The sequence below is a fragment of the Staurois parvus genome, unplaced genomic scaffold (assembly GCF_062004578.1).
Source record: "Staurois parvus isolate SC_StPar_1 unplaced genomic scaffold, SC_StPar_1.0 ptg000387l, whole genome shotgun sequence".
NCBI lineage: Eukaryota > Metazoa > Chordata > Amphibia > Anura > Ranidae > Staurois > Staurois parvus.
Window position 1 is genome coordinate 8,279,353 of NW_028318183.1, and position 22,340 is coordinate 8,301,692.

The window sequence follows — 22,340 nt, forward strand, 5'->3', positions numbered from 1 at the left end:
TCCTTATAGAAAATAAGGACATTCAATTAGCGGGGGTTGCCCAGTATCGCCCAGCCCCAGACGCACGTGGTGAGAAGCATGCGGATGAGTGGGCAGGGGACAACCCCCCCCCCAATGCAGAGAGGGGAGGACAGCCCACTCCCACAAGCCGGTCTCATAATTAAATGGTTTTGTAATTAAATGGGTTGCCAGGCACAGGCTGCGAGCCCCTCAAAACACTGGGAATATAATACATTCATGAGGCAAAGAAGCAAGAGGCAGCATACCCGATTAGGCTCAATGCGTCCGTCAACTCTAGGATGCCTAGTTCAGAATAGACAAGTACAATATTAAACCGGATTGCCCTCATAAAGGGCAATAACCCATAAAACAACTGACAGAGTTAGAGTCACAAAAAAAAATTGAGCTCACGACAATGACATCCTAGCTTCAGAGTGGTGGGAAAGGCAGATAAGTCCTCTGTGATGACAGTCTCAGGGGATCATCAGGATACTTTTGCAGAAAAAGACCTAGACCTCATCTCAAGGGCAACGGGAAAGGCCAACCCAAAAGGTAAATACTGCAAATGAGCCACTGGGGTGGCAAAGAGAGGAATAAACCAACTTCAGATGATAATCAGGGTCATCCTGTCCCCACTGGATGAAAGTTCTGGGAATGATGAAAGGTCTGAGAATGATGCTTGATGCAGCTTAGAAGGAGGTCAGATGTGCAGTAGGTCAGGCAAACATCAGATGCACCCGTCAGAGAACTCAAAATGGTCTCAAAAGCACCTCAAACTGATTTCAAATGCAGTCAGAATATACATCTGAAAGCATGCTCTATATGTCCATGAGCACAAGCTTTAAATAAGGTGTTGGTGCTGTGCTTGGGCCTCTCCAAACCCTACTGAACCCTCTAATACACATATTTTAATATTAACAGAAATCAAAGTTTTCTGTGCCGATTAAGGCTGCTTTCACACTGATCCGTAGCAAAAACAGTTTGCTGCATCTTTGTCGTGTTTTTACCACGTTTGCAGTGTGTTTTTTAAAGGACATGTGACTCAAAAACTGCACCAAAAACGCCACGCTGGTGTGTTTTTGATGTATTTTTGCTGCGTTTTCCATTCATTTCAATGGGGAGGTAGCGTTTTTTGTTTGTTTTTTTACCATACCAAACCTGCATCAAAAATGCAGCAAGCAGAATTGCAGCAGACCTGCAACGGATCAAAGTGAAGAGTTCAATAGGAATACATGGTTTTTCTTCCACTTTTTGTAACGCAAAAGCGAAAGAAGAACAGATCAGTGTGAAAGCAGCCTAATGGCTAACAAATCCTCATGGAGGAAAAGAAAGCTGAGCCATGCTTTGCAAGTTCACAATACTAGAGGAATGGAAGCCTATGCATCACCCATAATGCTGCTTTAAGAAAAAAACGTTTTTCTGCAATCAATGGCAGTAACAAACAGTACAGTGAAAATGTGTTATAATATATTTGAACAATATAATAAAATACCCTATTCAAGAGTTAATCTGCCTTTACTATAAGATAAAAGCCGGAGAGGAACAGGCCGGCGTAACGAGTAGCTTTCAACTTCCTCATACTGCATATTGGACATGATCAAGTACATGGTATTTTCAGATTGAAAAGATTACCAATTAAAATCAGAAGTGCCAAAGGGGAAGTTAAAAACCCCAGTTTGTGGACATAACTACCAATACATAGCCTGTACTGAAACAATAAGACCATAACACATTTTATTTCCAAAAATCTGCATTTTTAGACTCGAAGATTCTGCACAGCTTTTTGCTTAGCCAAAGTGGACCTCCAGTGTAAATGTTTTTTTTTAGTTTTAAATGGAATAGGGAAATGTGTTAGGACCCCTATCAGGTTTTTACTTCTCTCCAAAATTCAGTTTGAGATGTACCCTCATTTTTTTGTCCTGCTGATGTTTTATCAGATTGGAATTGAGGGAAACTCTCCAGCAGCATCACAGATTAAAGTAAAAATATTTGTCTTTTTTGCAGGGGAAGGCTAGGACCCCTGTTAGCGTTTTATTTCTGTCTGGGTCTCTGCTGTAGATTTCCCCCCACTGGTGAAACTGTCGTCAGTGGAACAGAAGTTTACGATAGATCTATCTAACAAAGCCCCGAACAGTAGTAAAAACCTGAAATTAGTCTCAATCTTTCATGACTATTCAGAACTAGAAAAAAAAACTTTTGACTTGACATACGCTTTAGGCCCCCTATTAAAAGTAGTCTGTCACCAACTACAATTGTGCTTGCTTATACAGCAGTTCACAAATGCAGCCATAAAGTAACGTGGTTTCCTTGCGTCTATCCCTCTTGAAATGATGTAATGCTTAGGGTGCAGACACTTGAAAATAATTACTGGTCTAGGTACAGAGTAGTCTAGAGAGTTCATGACACCACAAAGCACTCTGCTATCGAATCAAAATACATACAGTAAAAGGTGCAAAGAACAATTCCACTGCTAAACACTCAATGGCAATTGCAGCTTGAAGTAGTATCCACTAAGTCTACAAATCTGCAATCCTGCTTCCTATTATACTATGGCTCCGTGTGCTGTATGTGTTTTACTGTGTAAACATGCTGCTTTGTATTGCTCTGCTGTGTAGAGCAATACAAAGTAGCCTGTTTGTGCTGACAGGGGAGAGATCTGTGTTGTTTACACACAGACCTCTCCCCTGTCAGCTCTGCCGACGATCGCCGAGTCCCGGACGAGAATCGGTGGCTGGAACCTAGCGATTGACATGCCGAGGAGCCAATAGCAGTGCAGGTAGGGAGCTACTGCATGTGCACCCGCAGCAGTGTATAATTCAAGTTTATTATACATCACTGCGGGTGAACATGCATTAGTTCCAATTGGTCCTGCCCCTTGCCACTGTCTTCCCTGGCCAGCAATGTATAAATGCCGGTTGTTTGTCTACGCAGTGCTTGCTTGACAAAGGGGGCGGAGCCCCTGCAATGAATATCGACCCCGCCCATCCTCAACACCGCAGGTTGGAGTTGACAGCTGCACACTCTCACATATTGTGACTGCAAGTCCCGCTGGCTTGCCCGCCAATCCCTGGCTGTGCTAGATGTGCACACTGTTCACACTGCTGCAGGTCCTTCTTGGCTGAATTTAGTATATAAAGAATAGATAGAGTAATGCGGAACAAAGCTCCTGTACACTGGGACAGCTGGGAGGTATGAATATATAGTCCAAACTTTACTTTTAGTTTTGGAGAATAGTAGCAAAGGGTTTTAACCCCTATAATATTTTTTTTTTTTTGCTCTTGGGGAGTTTTTTTTTCACCTTCTATGCCAGAGATACAACAAGGAAAGAAAAGAAATCTCCTCAAAGCGAAGGGAATTTTTATCTTATACAGTTGTCATTAGAACATTGATGTCATTGATTGATTAAAGTGATACTTGCTATGGGGACACTTGTGCATACTCGCTCACGAGCCCCACTCTGTGTGTCCATGGCAGAGTTCAGCTCAGTCCCACTCCCTGCTCCCTCCCCACTGGCTGTAATTGACAGCAGCAAGAGCCAATGGCTCCCACTGCTGCGTCTGAGCAATGAGGAGGAAGAGTCTGAAGAGCTGCTGCTCTGGTGCACATCGCTGGATCGGGATTGGGCTTTGGTAAGCATTGAGGGGGGCTGGGGGGAGCTGCATACAGAAGATTTTAGAACCACTTTAACGCTCACCACTTGTACTGGTAACAATGTTAACCCCTTGACGCCGACGTCACACAAATATGCGGCCTCACGGAACTGGGCTTTATTCCGTGGGGCCGCATATTTGTGTACCTGTCTTTGTGCTCGGAGCGCACCCAGCACAAAGACCGTAGTGTCACTGAGAGCCCCGGGTCCCGTTCTAACGATCGGGACCCAGGACTCCTGATTCCAGGTCACATGATTGCTGTGATAGCCTTTGATTGGCTATCACAGTGATCAGTCACTGTGTAGCCTGGCTCCCTTGCTTTTTTCTCTCTCTATGAATGGAGAAGATACATTGTATCTCTTTAACTCTTGGCATAGAGAGAAAAAAAAATGTTTGTTAAAAAAACAAAAAAAAAAAAGGAAGAAGAAGAAAAATAAATATTAAAAAAGAACAGAAAAAATAAAGAAAAATACCTAGATCAAGGTTTGATCTAGTTCAGTGCCAGGGTTAGTGTTTGGGTCAAGGTCAGGGTCAAAGGTCAGGATTAAAAAAAAAAATGGTATCAGTGTCAGTTAGTGTCAGTGTCAGGGTGTTTTCACTAAAAAATAAAAAGACAAACAAAATGCACACTATTGTTTCTGGGCTGTACTACGGGTACAAACAACAAATAACATACACATATATGGTATCGCTGCGATCGTCAAGAGCTGTAGAATTTATTTTGGGTTGTTCTTTGGTGGTAGGTTATGGTAGTAATAAGAAACACACAGCTAAATAAAAAAAGCAAGGTATAATCCACCTGGATGTACAAAGTAGTTGTGATGATATGTACGGCTTTACTATCACATGTCAACGTTGCAGAATTGTGCTTAGGTATATATATTTGTTTTACCCTTAGGTGTGAAGGGGTTAACAATTTAGACTTAAACAGGCTTTCTGTCTATGTGACAATGGTCCCCAGAACAAATAGAAGGGGGATTTTCCAGGCAGGAGAAGACAGAGGAACAGAAGGTGCATTTCTGAGTTACAAATACATACTTGAAAAGATTTTTTTTCAAATCAGAGTTTAGTGTCACTTTAAAAAAGATGTGACATGGTTTCATTCTCTTTTTAAACAATTGTTTTTATATACAGCCCCATTCACACCTGAGCATTTTGTAGCTCAGAGCTCCAAGACGCACAACAATCAAAATCCCATGTATTCCAATGGCCCTTGTTCACATCTGAGCATTTTGTGCCCTGTAGCAAAATGCCTGTCACTCAAATAAAAATATGAACTTTTTAGATCGGTTGTGTAAACGAGCATTCCCGTTAGCAACATTTTAAGCTCAATTTATATGTATTTCCACATGACGCGCATAGGGCAGTGCATTCATTTCAGTAGGCTCCCCTGTGCGCATTTGTCGCTTAAAATAAGTTCCTGCACCTTTTTGTAGGACAAGCTTTGCACAATTTGTAGTCTCCCTAGCGGTCTGATTATGTCAGTATTTCTGTGTTCAAAGCGGTACATTTTTGTGCATGGAAATATGTTGTTTTTTTATTGTAGGCCTGTAATTTTTAGGAATAACTCACTGAAATCTGTCCAAACAAGAATCTAGTAAACATCCCAGGTATGATAAAATTTGAAACACGAAATCATAAATTATAATTTAATAAATAATCATAAAAAATAATAATACATTTAATTCAATAATGTAATCAAACCAAAAACACTGAAATGTGAAATAGAGCGCCAAGTTCGCACATCACTGAGCAAAGTCGCAATATCATTTTCAGTTTCTGATGATGAATTTCCCCACGAACCATTATCACTCAATTCTGCAAGTGGTTCTAATTTACTATCGCTGTTCTATAGCTGGTCTAAAACCGCTTTTGACCTAAAGGGACGCTTTTTGGACGCCATGGACGTTTCTCAGTTTCCAGGCAGAAAGAATGGTAAAAATTAAGGCAGGGCACAGGACAAAGCACTAGGGACAAAATGTATGTGAAATGGTTTGATACAGTGATGTTTTACTATGTGATTTTAGTGTATTTAGTGAATGTCACTTTTTCAAATTTTTAAATTTCCCGCTGGTTATGTCCCCCCTCCTGATGTCACAGGGAACAGAACCCGGAAGACAGATGCCGGCATCGGCCGGAGGAGATGGCCTGGGACGCTGCAGGGGGGATATCACGGGAGCGAAGGACAAGGTAAGTGAAGAAGGGATCCCGGAGCAGCGCTGAAAGGTATTCCCGAGTGTAGCTCGGGGTTACCGCTTGTGGTGCTGAAACTTTACCCCGAGCTACACTCAGGAATACCTCCAGGGAGGTTAAAGGAACATTTTTCCACGATTTCCGCACAATTCTGCTGTGCAACAATCGCGGCAAAATAGCACCACATTTGGGGTGCTATGAAGAATGAATGACACCCAAACGCGTGTCACGTGTTTAGCTGTGATTTTACCACAATTGGAATCGCAGGCAGAGTTGAGGTTTCTTCCAGCGATTTGAAATTGCAAAGTAGGAATGGAGACTTAGGCAGATTGGAGTATTTATGGCCCCATAGACTTCTATGGGAATGCCTGAAAAACACTGGACATGAGCATTTTACTTGCGTTTTGTCGCTCGTTTTCTGGCCAAACAGCAGCTCTCCACCCCTAATCTCCTCCCCCTAGTGCTTTCTATTGGCTAAAATAAAAACACCTGAAGCTTGAATACACTTCTAAAACTCTCGTATGCGCTTGCAAAACTCTCAAAATAAAAATCTGCTGAGGTGTGAATGCAGTCTAAAATACACATTATAGATAATGCAGAACAATGCATGATTAGGCAAACAACTTTACCTGTAGGAAAAGCGCAGACCTAAACACATATACTTTATTTGCAAGCCTGCCTCTTACATGAAGACATATAAATACGTGAACAGTGACTGCACAGTCACTCTTCAGGTATTTAGGCAGCCGTGGTTGCCATGCCATCAGAATACAAGAGTGGTCAGTGTAGATTCCACCATTCACGCTGTTTAGTGTGGATGGGGGGAACCACGTGATTTCTCTCATTTATGCCACGGGGCTGAACAAGAGAAATCTAAGCATGTATATCTAATCTTAGAGAACCTTGTCTCATTGGGGCTGTGTTTATCCTGAGGTGTCAGCAATGGATGTGTCTGTGGTGAGGTTTTCCTGCCCCTCTGCATACACCGAAAAATCCTGTTTGGAACCTCTGACACAAATAGTTAAAGCGGAGTTCCACCTAAAAACAATAAATAAAAGTCAGCGGCTACAAAAACTGTAGCCGCTGACTTTTAAAATACAGACACTTACCTGTCACTCGGTCCAGCGGTGTCCTCACCATGGCTGGTTTCACCGGCAGTCTTCTCTCCCTGGCGCTGGCATCTTCAGTGTGGGCACCCGGCTGTGACAACTTGTGGCTTCACAGCCGGGTGCCCACTGCGCATGTGCAAGAAGCGCTGCACTTTGTGAATGGCACCGTAGTCTTCTGGGACCTGTCACGTGTCTCAGAAGACTACGGAGAGGGAGGGGGGGACAACGTCCACTTCTGATCACCTAGTGGGACCGGGTACCTGTCAAATTCCGGTACCCATTCCCCCCCCCCCCTAATGGTGCCAATCCTTAATGGGGAGCGAAGGACAAAGACTTAAAGCGGAACTTCCCCTTTTGGGTGGAGCTCCGCTTTAAAGCCTAGCATACATGTCTTAAATTGCAGCCAGTTTCAGCTGTTTTTTCAATCAACTTTTGTCAAAGAAGCCGGGTGGAAAATTATTGTCTAAAAGCTCCAGTCACTGTTCAGGAATTCTGGCAGCCGCGGGTGCTAACTGCACCTGTAGAGGAGATTCACAGAAGATAGGGGAGGTTCCTTCATTCCCATTCCTTAGCAGGGAAGGGGGACCTATTAGACTTTTTCAGCCCACTGAGCAAGAGAAATACTGTACATACTGTATGTGCATTGTCAGCCTAAATCTGGCCATACACATATAGGCTGAATCTCACAGATCCCTCCATCCATGCTACCAGCATGAGTGGACAAATCCCTTCTGCTGGCTCTCAGAATGCTTGAACAGTGTCTGCATTTGACTGAATGCAGGCACTATTCAGTCAACAATTTTCCAACTGTCTCCTTCGAGAAAAAGTAAATTGAAAAATCACTGAATGGGAAATGAGCAATGTTGCAAGCATATACTGTAGACTTTTGAAAATGTTTAGGCAAGTAGTTACAATAAGTTAAAAATTTCCAAAAATGTTGTATTTTCGTCTAAGGCTTCATTCACACTTGTATGACTCCAAAGTCAAACAATTTCCAGTGGGACTTTGGAATGTAACTTTGATCCAACTTTACACTCTCTGGCACTAAGTTGCATCAAAGTAGTGCAGGAACCTTTTCATAGTGGTGATACTTCAAGTTGGATAGATCCGAACGAGTGTCATTGAAAACAAAAGGCTGTGACTTGTCATGCTACTTTGTGTCCAAAGGTGCATGACAAGTCGCACAAGTGTAAATGTGGGCTAAGTCTTAGTTCCTGCTCGACAGAAATAGTTCTATGATCAACTTTGGCCAAATGGAAATGTTGGAAAACTTTTCTTGATCAGCCAACTGCAGGCAGTTGGCTGCAGCCACTGATCAGTGTCTTGTAGCCAGTTTGATTGTTGTACGACTTGGGTACAGCCTGTGCTGGTGGGGGATTTGAGAATACATCGAAGAGAATTCCTCCATCCACCTTGGATGAGGAAATTATTCCTTTTTTTTTTTTTTTTATCAGCCTGCTGGCTGATCAAAGAATAAAAACAATTTGTCTATGGCCCGCCTTAGTATGCTATCCCTCAGTCATCAAACAGCAACAATATTTAAGCTGGACATAGATGATGCGATTTTCTTTCCTGCAACCACTGCAATCACTCGATTCCCCCATCAACACAATCAGTGTTGATGGGGAAATACCTCCCATGGAGCCACTATGTTCTCCCGTCATGGAGGTGCAGGGGGGTGGGGGAGAGCCATCCCTGCCCAGAGAACACAGTGATTATTGCTAGTGGCTATAGCCACTGGCAATAATCATATGAAATATCCGACAGGCTGGTTGTACCCAGGTGGTACACAATCAAATTGGCTACAATCAGCCTGCTCACAGATAGTTTGAATCTTGGCCGGTCCTTGCTAAACTGACTGGGATTCGAACCATCTATGGCAGGCTTTAGCATGCATGCACTATAAAATTAAAAAATATATTTATTTATTTAAAGGTACTTATATAGCGCCATCAATTTACACAGCACTTTCACATATATTGTACATTCACATCAGTCCCTAACCCTCAAGGAGTGTACAATCTAAGGTCCCTAACTCACATTTATACATACACATACTAGGGGCAATTTAGACAGGAGCCAATTCACCTACCAGCATGTCTTTGGAGTACCCAGAGGAAACTCACGCAGGCAGAGGGAGAACATGCAAACTCCAGGCAGGTGGTGCCATGGTTGGGATATATCCAATAATTACATTTTAAGCTTACTATGATGGTAGACTGCTTGGGACATAGACATGCATGCCTAAAAAATAATTCTGCATGGATTCAATCATTTGAGGCTTTTTCAAAGATGCAGTTAAGGGCAGTAAAAGCAGGCGGTTGAGGGTTCACACACCCCAACCACCCACCTAAACTAGGGCATGCAGCCATCCTGGGACCAGTACTGCTGGTAAATGTGACCCATTCAAGTGAATGGGGCTTTGCCACAATTGCCCTGCTCTACATGCGGGTGTCACATGGTGAGTTGTCATTTTCAGAGTTTTAACAGGCGGTGATGAAATGACATATTGACTCCTCACTGCCTGTCAAGCCAGCCTACCTGCGGATCACTTTTCAGAGGGGTGGCAAGGGCTGCCGCCTGCAAGCATGAACTGCTAGAAGAAACCTTTTCTATTGATATCAACAAAATGACATTTTTCTTAAAAATAGATTGGACTAGCTGACATTGAACACTACTGTATTATCTCAAGATTTAGAGCAAAGCTTTCCAAACTACAGTCTGTTGTGATGCTCGAAGAGTTATCAAATGATTCCCTTTCCCAAATATGTACAATGCACTTCACTGTACGATATCAGTTTCACAATGTACAGTATATAGCGTACCAACTACTGGTGAAGCCGACACTTCTATGAAACTGATGCAAAATAAATAGACTTTTTTTTACCTTGCAGCCAGGGGCTTGGCGTAGAAGCGTATGAGCCCCTGAGTTCTTGCATAATGCTCTCTCCTTCATAGACAATACCGAAGTTACAGCCTTTGTTACTTCGTTCTCTATTAGTAAATGGAGCAGCTGCACACCTAGAGCCACCCCCTTACAAACCACAAAACTTCTCCATTTTCTAAACCTGCAAGTTCTGGAAGATACATGTCATATATGTGTGCTTCACTTTTCTGCAGCAATACATTTACATATATTCCTTACCTCAAGGGTCACCGACTTTTAAGAGCCACATTTAAATGTACCAAATGGCGGTGAGCCGCAGTTTACGAAAAGAGAAAACTGTATTACTGAGTAATCATTTTACATAGTTTAGTATAATTATATAATTTATTACTTGGAGAAATGAGGCTGTGTGAAGCCAATGCTCTAGTTACTGTCTGTTATGCCAGTTGGGTCAGAAGCCATATAATCTGTCTACGTTCACTAATTTCAAGGGTCAGTATTGGATTTTGTAGATGTGTTCCTGGAAAACTGTCAAGGAAGATGCTCATGAATTTTATTTAGAAAAAATGCATATTTAATTAATTATAAAAAAAAAAACATTTTATTGAAAAAATGTACGATTGAGTCCATTAGTAGGAACATACAGTAAAATATTAGGTGATCTTCTATATTTATGAAGAGATAAAAGCTTGGGTTAGACATACACCACGGACAAATATGGTAACTTCATATCAATTGTAGGTTCACTTAGCCCTGGTTCACATATATGCGGCCTCGTGGGCCGCGTTTTGTGTGGGCACGAGAACCCATTCATTTGAATGGACTCCCGTGCTCCGTGACACACAGGGAAGAAGCCCCTGCACTTCTTCTAAAAACGCAGCCCGCATAGGAACCTCGGTTCCCAGTACAGTTGCACTTTCCAGTGCGGGCTGATTGCTATTAGAATTGATGGCTCCAGCCTGCAAGTCTGCGGTCCTCTGTGCGGGTGGTGCGGCTGCACGGATTTTCGTGCGGATCCGCAGCGGCACACCTAGCCTATCCTTAGAGTACGGTGGTTAAAGCCATATTAACCCTTTTGCTGCCAGGTCCATACGCCAGTGAAAATGCATTTATTTTAGTAAATGTAAACTGCTAAATACCTTTTCTCATCAGCAGTTAGAGCAGTCTTATAACTTCTATCAGTGTCCGGCTGAGCACTGATTAAAGCTTGTAGGGGGAATTTTCATTCTGCTCTAACTGTCCTATGAGGCTGCATAATCCCTGACCCTCTATCTAGACAGCACTGATTGGTCCTGTACTGATCACATGCACCCTCCCAAAGAAAAACAAACTCTCTAGCAATACACTCCAAACTGAGTATGTGCAGAGTGACTCCTAGAGCTCTGTTCTATCAGCAGATGGATTGGGGACAGTAGAAGAAAGGGAGGATCAAAGAAGAGGATAAAACAGCCTTTTCACACAATGTGGTGGATTAAGTCCTTAGGTTCCACAGTGAATATGTCAAGCATGCTTTACTGAATATACTGACAGATTTTACTGTTGTGGGTTTAGTAACAATTTAGTAGGAAAGCAAAGGGACTGGCAGGAACACCAGGGATTTCACACAAAGAAAGCAATGCAAAGAGAACAGGATACATTTTCTTACAAGTACACGGTACAGCAGGCACATACCAGGAATATGAAATGTTGGGTTTACATATTCTTCTTTCACTGGCAGGAGCGATTGAAATGATCTTTTATTTATTCATGTAAAACCTTTATCTGAAAGGGGAAAAAAAACAACGGTTTGCTGTAAATGATTATTATGTGAGAAGGAGTTTGGCTTCAGTTTTCTTAATTTATATAAATCTGCTAATGTATTTAGCATTAACTTGTTCCCCAGACTGACAATGCAGCTGTCTGCTGTGCCTCCTGTGCTCATTTGTCCAGATCTGTGTCTCGCTAATACATAATAAAGGAGGTGTGTTACTGGCCAGATCACTAGGTGAAAACAGAGGGGAAAGAATCCAAATAAAAGAAAACTAATGCAGCCACCACCTCTAATAATTGGTAAGCTGCAATGTAATACATTTTTGGTTTTGGGTTTATTACTTACGTTACTCATAACAATTAATGTTCTTTCACAAAAGATTATTAATTATCTTACCAAAATTAGTGTGTGCTGTACATTACCTCTAGTTTGCTTCCTGTTTCCTCTTGCTGGAAGCTGCTATTTTGTTGAAGCTCAGAACAGTCACTTCCTTATTGGAAACTCTCCCCCTCTCTTTGGTCTCAAAAACTATATGTCACTTGCTTTAATTAAAATATGTACATTTCCAGCCTTGTTTATATGTCTTAGTAGAGAGAGAGGAAGGCTTTAGGCTACGTTCACACTAGCTTTGTCAGCAGGCATCAAAAAGGCCTTTGGGAAGTGTTTTTAACGCTTCTCAAACGCCTATAAAAATTCTGCACATGGCAGCACGCAGTGCTGTTCACACTGAAGCGTTAGCGTCGTGAGAAAACTGACACCTCATCTCAAGTCAGGAGTTGAAGCCTCCTATTCAAGTCTATGGTGCAGCGCCTCAAACGCCTGGAAGGCGTTTGCGACGCGGTTACGAGACGGTTGCAGAGCGTTAATACCATTTAACTCCATTATAGGCCTTTGTGGTGCGGTTTTAATGCTTGGCAAACGCCTATCAACCGCCTCAAAACTTTGCATAGGGCATTTGGGGAGCGTCTGAGGAGCACTAAAAACGCTTCCCAAATGCCTGTCAACGCTATAGGGGCGTTTGGTAAGAGTTAGAAATAAAATCAAGTGTGAACGAGCCCGTACAGTGCTGAAGTTCACAGGCTGCCCCCTCTGCACAGTTCTTATCACTCCTGTTGCTTTCTTCCCCCTTTAGCAACAGTAACTATTAAAGCTGTCAGCTGATCGGCCTCTGGTTGCTCTGATTTTAGGCACAGTGCTGAGCAGGGGCGGACTGACAACTCATGGGGCCCCCGGGCAATAGGGGATCATGAGGCCCCTGTGTCCTTGCGAAACTCAAAAAAGGCTATGAAAAAAGGTACCAGGGGCATCTCATGGGGCCCCCTACTGACCCCGGGCCCTCGGGCAGTGCCCGAGTTTCCATATGGTCAGTCCGCCCCTGGTGCTGAGAATAAACAGCAACTGAGCATGTGCAGAGCAGGGTGAGTCCATGCATTACTGGATTTTAAACAGTATAGACACTTATATTTCATGTTTTACTTAGTTCCACTTTACGCATATTCTCATGTACCCTTATTAGAGCACAAATTCTATTGCGGTGACAAGATAGTCTCATGTTCTGCTAAATGGACAAAAAGAAATAGGAACAGAAAAAGACAAGTGTAGGAATAGAAGAAGGAAAGAGGGGCATTATGCACACACAACGTACTCGCTTTACCAGAATGCATTTTATTAATTTAGTTCTTACCATGGGATAGCATTTTCTTAAACATTAACTCCACTTTGGTTGAGAAAAACACATTCTGCTCTGGGTGATCTATGTAGAGTGGATATAAAAGGTCTACACACCCCTATTAAAATGTCAGGTTTCTGTGATGTAAAAAATGAGACAAAGATAAATAATTTAAAAACCTTTTCCAGCTTTAATGTGACCTATAAACTGTACAACTCAATTTAAAAACAAACTGAAATATTTTAGGGGGGAAGTAAACATAAAAAAATAAAATAATGTTGTTGCATAAGTGTGCACACCCTCTTATAACTGGGGATGTAGCTGTGTCCAGAATTACGCAATCACATTCAAAATCATGTTAAATAGGAGTCAGTACACACCTGCCATCATTTAAAGTGCCTCTGATTAGCGCCAAATAAAGTTCATCTGTTCTAGTAGGTCTTTCCTGACATTTTCTTAGTTGCATCCTACAGCAAAAGTCATAGTCCGTAGACAGCTTCTAAAGCATCAGAAGGATCTCACTGTTAAAAGGTACCAGTCAGTAGAAGGGTACAAAAGAATTTCCAAGGCATTAGATGAAAATATGGCGCAACAGTGATATTACCAAGAACTGGATGTCCCTCCAAAATTGATGAAAAGACAATAAGTAAACTGGTCTGAGAGACTGCCAAGAGGCCTACAGCAACATTAAAGGAGCTGCAGGAATATCTGGCAAGTACTGGCTGTGTGGTACATGTGACAACAATCTCCCGTATTCTTCATGTCTGGGCTATGAGGTAGAGTGGCAAGACTGAAGCCTTTTCTTACTGAAGAAAAACATCCAAGCCCAGCTAAATTTTGCAAAAACACATCTGAAGTCTCCCTAAAGCCTGTAGGAAAATGTGTTGTGGTCTGATGAAACCAAGGTTGAACTTTTTGGCCATAATTCCAAAAGATATGTTTAGTGCAAAAACAACACTGCAGATCACCAAATGAACACCATACCCACAGTGAAGCATGGTGGTGACAGCATCATGCTTTGGGGCCATTTTTCTTCAGCTGGAACTGGGGCCTTAGTCAAGGTAGAGGGAATTATGAACAGTTCCAAATACCAGTCAATATTGGCACAAAACATTCAGGCTTCTGCTAGAAAGCTGAACATGAAGAGGAACTTCATCTTTCAGCATGACAACGACCCAAAGCATACATCCATATCAACAAAGGAATGGCTTCACCAGAAGATTAAAGTTTTGGAATGGCCCAGCCAGAGCCCAGACCTGAATCCGATTGAAAATCTGTGGGGTGATCTGAAGAGGGCTGTGCACAGGAGATGCCCTCGAAATCTGACAGATTTGGAGTGTTTTTGCAAGGAAGAGTGGGCAAATATTGCCAAGTCAAGATGTGCCATGCTGAAGGACTCATCCTCAAAAAGACTGAGTGCTGGAATAAAATCAAAAGGTGCTTTAACAAAGTATTAGCTTAAGGGTGTGCACACTTATGCAACCATATTATTTTAGTTTTTTATTTTTACTTCCCTCCATCTAAAAGATTTAAATTTGTTGTTCAGTTTATAGGTCACATTAAAAGTGGAAAAAGTTCTGAAATGATTTATCTTTGTCTCATTTTTTTTACATCACAGAAACCTGACATTTTAACAGGGGTGTGTAGACTTTTTAAATCCACTGTACGTTGTATGGACTGTAACAAACTGTTGCAGATTCCTACCTGTTTCTGCTTTGAAGTAAATGCTGTTTGTTTCTCTGTGTCTTTTGGGTATTGGTTCTGAACTGGGAGTGACTTTTTCATTGTTGGTCAGCTGATGCACCTGTAGTGTTCTAATGTGGAAAGCTACAAGGTCTGTGACCCTTTAGAAGTGATTAACCTTTAGGAGCATCTCACCAAACATTTTTTGTTGTTGCAGAGGATGCTTAAAATGTGACTTGTATTATAGCGCAGAAAATCAGTGAGCCAATCACACAAGCAGGAAATTACATTTCTGGGGAAGTTCTGTACACCAACCATGTACCGAATGCCTTCAGAATTGCTGTATTACATTGAATTTTACAGCACTGCAGACTGAAACAGAAAAGTGATTTTTAATAACATTCAACTACAATATAATTGCTGTCACAATTGTATATACTATATATATTTTTTAATTTGCTCTATTTTCCCATGAAAGTGGAGTTATCTTTTAAATTGTGGAATAGTACAGAAATATTTCCAAGGACTTCATTCATACCTGTTGTATAGATTTGTGGTCAATTCCTCCATCCTTTTCAGAAACTATATTTCATCTTCATTCATGTATTAATGGTGGCGTTGTAGATTTTCATTGACCGGGGATGACCGATTTGGCAGCTATTAAGTGAAAGTCCAGTTCAGATCTAACTAAACTTAAAACTGCTCCCACCACCACCTAACTCCTACTTTCACTACCCTGTAAAACGAAGATGCTTATACTTACCTATTGTCAGGGAGCTCTGGTCCGGTCACGTGATCTCCTCGGCATCTGGGTTAAGGGGAGAGGAGAGAGTGCGCATAGGCTTACTATGAGGTATCAGTTGTTGGCTGTCCCTCCTCTCCCCGAAGCCAGCCGCTGGGAGACGATTATGTGACTGCACTGGAGCTCCTTAGAATAGGTACATACATGCAGTTTTAATCTTAGATATAAAGTAGACTTCTACTTTGAGAAATAATTATTTTTTTTTACTTTTTTCATTTGCATTTTAACAAAATGCAAATGTACACATAGACGTGATGATCATCATTGGCCAGCAATCAACATTGTACTTTGTAGCAAGACATAAAGTGAAATGCTTCACAGTAGTCTGATCTGTGTCAGATATTTGTGAACACAAAGAACTGCAGAGACATCAGGATTTTACTGACTGTGCCATCTCTGATCTGTCCAGGAATTGGATTTTACTGTGGAAAGTGCCTGAACAAAGATGGTGCCATGCTGCTGGAGGGAAAGCAGATGATGGCATTACCTGGGGATGGGGTTCTTATTTTAATTGCAAGAAGTGTTTTATTTTCCATAGTATTAACCCTTAAAATAGCAGAGTCTCATAAGGTGGATAAAACTGCTTGCTGTCTCCTTGAGCAGATATCCTTTAATTACCAACCCTGATCAACCTCAGCCAGACTTTTCAATATCACATTTCACAGACTAGTGGCTTAAATTGAAAGCATGGCCTCGCATTTAAAAAAAAGTGCAGGGGCGCATGCGCGGCCGGCTACGGGATGGACGCGCTCTGAACACAGATCCGTCCACCCGCCACCTACAACGCGGCACACACCGGCCCCGGGGGGAATAACTCACCCCACAGTGATACATACCTCTGCCCGCATCCCGACAACCATGCCCCGCAGGAGGAGAGTCCCTGAACATCCAGGGAAATTGACAAAATTCTTCCCTGCTATTGTGCAGGGAATCCAAGATGGCCGCCGCAGCACAGACATACAGGGAGACAGCAGCCACGAGGAGGACTACAGGGCTCAGCACAGGGATCCGAGGCTGCAGGAATCGTTATACCCAGGGGACCCTGGTGAGTTATCACCCCCTCTGTCACCCACAACTAGCAGCCCTGCCAAATCTAGGCCACGATTGGACCAGGACCCTAATAATCCCTACCAAGCCCTACATATCACGCCTCCACCCGCCACTTTAAACCTGCCAGATATAGACGCATTCCCAGCAGCAGATCAGCCGCTAACGGAGGTGTCCATGAAACACCTGCTGACGTCACTCCGTCAATCTCTGCAAAATGACATTTTTGCGTCTTTAAACCAAATAACTAATGTGGTACAGCACCAAGAACGTAGAATTTGCCATATTGAATGCAGTCTAGGCGACATCATAACAGCGCATAATGATTTGATTGACGCTCATGCAGATCACTCTTCTGATATCGAGCAAATCAATTTAAAATTAGCAGACTTAGAAGATCGCTCGCGTCGCAACAACATTAAATTCAGAGGGATCCCTGAATCAGTGCCGAGCGAAAATCTGCTACTCTACATACAGCAGTACTTCAAACTACTCCTACCAACACTTCCAGATCTAGAGCTTGCGATTGACCGAGCCCACCGACTGCCCAAACCTGCGTTTTTGCCGGCTTCTATTCCAAGAGATGTACTGATACGGGCGCATTTTTACCACGTTAAAGAAAAAATTATGATTGCGGCAAGAAACCCACCACCTCTCCCGCCATCACATGCAAATCTACGCCTCTATGCGGACCTATCCAAAGCCACGCTCCTTAATAGAAAAAAAATGATTTCCATCACTAAGGCCCTAAGGAATCATGGCATAGCCTACCAATGGGGCTTCCCAACTAAATTAATAGTGCGACGACAAGGCAGAATATTCACCGTCAGGAACCTGGAAGCAGGCTTAGACCTGCTCAGGACATGGAACATTCTCCCTGCAGATACACATGACACCACCTCTAACTCTACCCAACGCATGGAGACATCTCAAGCTGTCACATAGAGCATTCCAGGGACTGACATCCTTCCTCCCCCCCCCCCCCCCCCCCCCGGGGAGAAAAAAAAAAAAAATTTCTCAACGCTTACACTTCTGGCGATCGGCCTACATTTAATGAAGTTCGCTCTCCAAGTTTACGGATGGCATGACCCTCTCCGCGGTCAAAACCTGTTTGCACCCCCCAGCGCTAAAGTAGCGATGTTGGCTACTTGGTCTATTTGCATTTTTTGCAAAACTATTTTTAGTATCCTTTCCGTTTCCTCTCATTTTTTCCTACGGCACCATCAGTTAACCCTCCTTACTTCCATTCGTGCTGACCTTGAGGCTACATGGTCTACCTTCTCTAATCCTCCATTCGAGCCTTACTGGTACCATGACTATGCTATTACTATCCTTTCTCAGGAGATTACCGAAACAACAATCCGACATTATATTTCCAGCGAAGAAACTTATATAAATGATTAATATAACATCTCTTAACGTTAGAGGCCTAAACTCTCCTTTCAAGAGATCGCTGCTCCTTAAAGAAACCCGGAAATCCCGAGCCGACATTTTCTTTATACAAGAGACTCACTTCGCCACGGAAAAAACGCCTAAACTACATCTGCACCACTTCTCACAAATATTTATGGCGACCAATCCCAAAAAGAAAAATGGAGTAATTATAGCCATTAGTGACTCTCTCCCTTTCCAATTCATCTCGAAAATAGCCGACCCACATGGACGCTTTTATATCCTCATTTGCCAGATAAATGACATAACCCACACATTGGTGAATGTATACGGCCCAAACAACAACCAAATGCAATTTTATCGAATGCTCTATAAGACCATCTCGGATCATAAACAAGGCAAACTCATAATTGGCGGAGACCTCAACGTCATGAGCAACCCACTCATGGACTCACCTTCTAAGAAGCCACCCACTAAATATACCTTCAATCAATTTCTACATGATCATGATTTGTATGATATATGGAGATGCCAACATGGCTCTGAGAGAGACTATACCTACTACTCCCCAGCACATCTTTCATACTCCAGAATAGATATGTTTATCACTGATAAATGGACATTACAACAAGTGACTTCCTCAAACATTGGAACCATTTCCTGGTCAGACCACGCACCAATCAGTATATCCTTGGATGACGACCGATGTTCGGCGCTCCCACCGATTTGGAGACTCAACTCTTCACTCCTGAAACTCCCGGATAATCAAAAACATATTTTAGAAGCCCACAAATTGTTTTTTGCTACCAACTCCACTCCGGATATCTCAATTACTACTCTTTGGCAAACCTACAAGGCCTACATGAGAGGTATCCTCATACAATTAAACTCCCGTATAAATAGACAGCGCTCTCAACAAATTGACCAGCTTCTAACCTCCATTAACCTAAATGAAGAAATTAACAAAAAATACCCTAACCCTGCTACTTCAGCAATTCTAAACCAAGATAGAAATAAATTACGCACCCTTTTACTCCACTCTTATGACACCAACCTCCAAAAAACAAAGACCAAATTTTATGCGCTCGGTAATAAAGCAAGCTCTCTTCTTGCTAAGACCATTAAACAAAAGCGACTTAAAACCAAAATATCTATGATCCAACATCCAATTACACGCTCTCCTCTTACAAATCCACTGGATATTGCTAATGCTTTTGCAACATATTATCAGAAGCTATATAACATAAAAGACGACTCTAATACAACCCAACCAACGATTCCCTCCATCGAACGCTTCCTACATAACACCAATCTCGCCCACATCACCCCTTCCCAACTCGAATCTCTATCGGTACCAATCTCAACCTTAGAAATTGAAAAAGTCATAACCACTCTACCTTTAAATAAATCACCGGGGAATGATGGCTTCACTAATGAATATTACAAAACATTTACATCTGATCTTAAATCACACCTAGCTGCCCTCTACAACCACGTGGCATCTGACGGGGAATTCCCCCCTGATATGCTACAATCGATAATCACAACCATTCCGAAACCGGGCAAAGACCCCCAACTCGCTCAAAATTACAGACCAATTTCGCTACTTAATACAGACATAAAAATATACGCCAAGATAATTGCCCAAAGATTACTCCCATACCTACCTACTTTGATCCACCCAGACCAGGTGGGTTTTATTCCTGGTAGACAGGCTCCTGATGCCACCAGGCGAATTATATCTCTACTTCATCACCTTGAAACTGACAAACGTCCCTCCCTTTTCTTATCACTAGACGCGGAAAAGGCTTTTGACCGAATTCATTGGAAATTTATGACACTTACATTACAGAAGTTTGGCATTACGGATTGGATCTTGTCAGCGATCCTCGCCCTCTACTCTAAACCTTCTGCTAGAGTCCTAACTAATGGCACGCTCTCACAGCCCTTTGGTATATCCAATGGAACCAGACAAGGTTGCTCCCTGTCCCCCATAATATTTGCATTACTTATAGAACCACTAGCGACTAACCTTAGAAACGACCCAAGCTTCACGGGAGTCGAATACCTCACCACTGAACACAAAATCAGTCTCTTCGCAGATGATATTATACTGATGATCACAAATCCATATAAATCACTCCAGACGATCCGTACGCACATTCAAAGTTATTCAGCGGTCTCCTATTACAAACTTAATGAATCCAAATCATCAATATTAAATTTATATACGCCTTCTATTACCCAGGACGTACTCTCTAAACAGTTCCCCTTTACCTGGGAAACACACAGCATTCCTTACTTGGGGATTAGACTCACCCCTAATACTACTCAGCTCTACCCAACTAATTACAGATCGCTACTTGAAACTATCCCACGGGATCTCAAGAGCTTTTGCACCTCTACTCTATCGACATTAGGTAGAATAGCAACCCTAAAAATGTGCATACTTCCTAAGATACTATACATTTTCGGAACACTCCCCATCCCAGTCCCATGCTCTTTCTTCACTAAACTCCAGGCCATATTAAACAAATTCCTATGGAATTCAAAAAAACCCAGATGTACCACGAATCTCCTAATACGTCCAACCTCCAGAGGTGGAGCGGGCCTCCCACATATGAAATCCTACTACCAGGCTGTTCTATTAGATCAGCTCTTCTTCTGGTGGCACCCCTCTCCGGAAAAAATATGGACCACCTTAGAAACTTCTTTGTATCTTCCATACGCGATAACGGACATATTATGTCTGCCTCGAGCGGCTCAGATTCAAACGCTTCACAAACACCCATGCATACAGGCCTCCTTAACGGCATGGCATGATTTTGTCGACAACAATAAATTTGGGAAAGACAATGTTCAAACCCCTTCTCCACTTTCGTCCTTGCATTACATCATACCTCATCTAACTTTAACAAAGTGGAAGGCCCTTGGCATACTTTACATTCAAGACATATTCACCTCCAGCAAATTGGACTCCTTCTACACCATTCAAAGCAAGTTTCACCTTCCTAGCAATGAACAATTTACATATATGCGCATAGCCCATGCACTCCATAAAACAAATATCCCGCACACAACAGAAATTCCTGCAACTGCGCATCATTTCTTTTATAGAACCAAATACCCAAGAAAAGGAATCTCTGTCTTTTATACACTTATAACTGAAAGGCAATTTACAACATACACTTCCTCCTTAACCAACTGGGAGAAAAATTTCCATCAAACAATACCCCCAAGCATATGGGAAAAAACATTCACCATTACGTACAAGGCCTCGAAATGTTCCCCCCACTGGGAAACATACTTAAAAATATTACATGAATGGTATCTAACCCCCACTAAACTATCGATATTTTACCCACAACACTCGCGAACCTGCTGGAGACACTGCGGAGAGTATGGTACACTACTATATATACTCTGGAATTGTAAATCAATTAAATCCTACTGGAACAAAGTTTTTCAAATAATTTCTTCATTTACAGAAACGTTAGTAACACCAAACCCCGCTTTAGCTCTCCTGCATATTGGCATAGATAATTTTCCTACAAATACACGTACTATTGTTATACATACTTTAGCAGCAGCAAAAACCAATATCACCAGACTATGGCGCTCTACTACCACTCCCCCTTTGTCTCGCCTCTTCTCCGATCTCAATCTCCAATGTGAAATGGAAAGAAGGATTGCCTTACAAAATTCCACCTCTCACAAATTTAATTCCCAATGGTCTCGATGGCTAAAAAACCCAAACTGTTCTGTAAAATGATTACTAATTCTACCCATTGTATTACATGTCACTCGTCCCCCGATGGTGCCCTCTCCCCTCTTTTCCTTTCCCCCCCATTTTCTACTCCCCCCCCCCTATTCATAATCTTTCGTTCTCTAGACTGGTTCACATGACAATGAGCATACCTCTCATGTATACAATTGGAATCTAAAGTATCCCCGGCCTGTTGGTGGGGATCTTCCACTCCTACTTCTCTACTCATGCAGTATAATCCTTCGAGTGAACCCTTCTAGTTTCATGTTAAAATGTTAATATGTTTACCCTATTGTATGTTGAAAACTTTTCTTTTTCAATAAAAACCATTTGAATATAAAAAAAAGTGCATCTCTCCAATGTGAAGGTCTTTGAGAACTATTCACACATTT

The 22,340-nt window shown here is 42.2% G+C and overlaps 1 protein-coding gene across 1 annotated transcript in view; it reads right to left on the reverse strand.

Moving 5' to 3' along the window:
- FLT3 (fms related receptor tyrosine kinase 3) overlaps window positions 1-16,591 on the reverse strand; it is a 121,086-nt gene extending 104,495 nt beyond the window's left edge. Inside the window, 1 exon segment of the mRNA XM_089685776.1 lies at window positions 16,563-16,591. Coding sequence (XP_089541902.1) covers window positions 16,563-16,591 — 29 coding nt within the window.
- Between the last annotated feature and the right edge of the window lie 5,749 nt (window positions 16,592-22,340).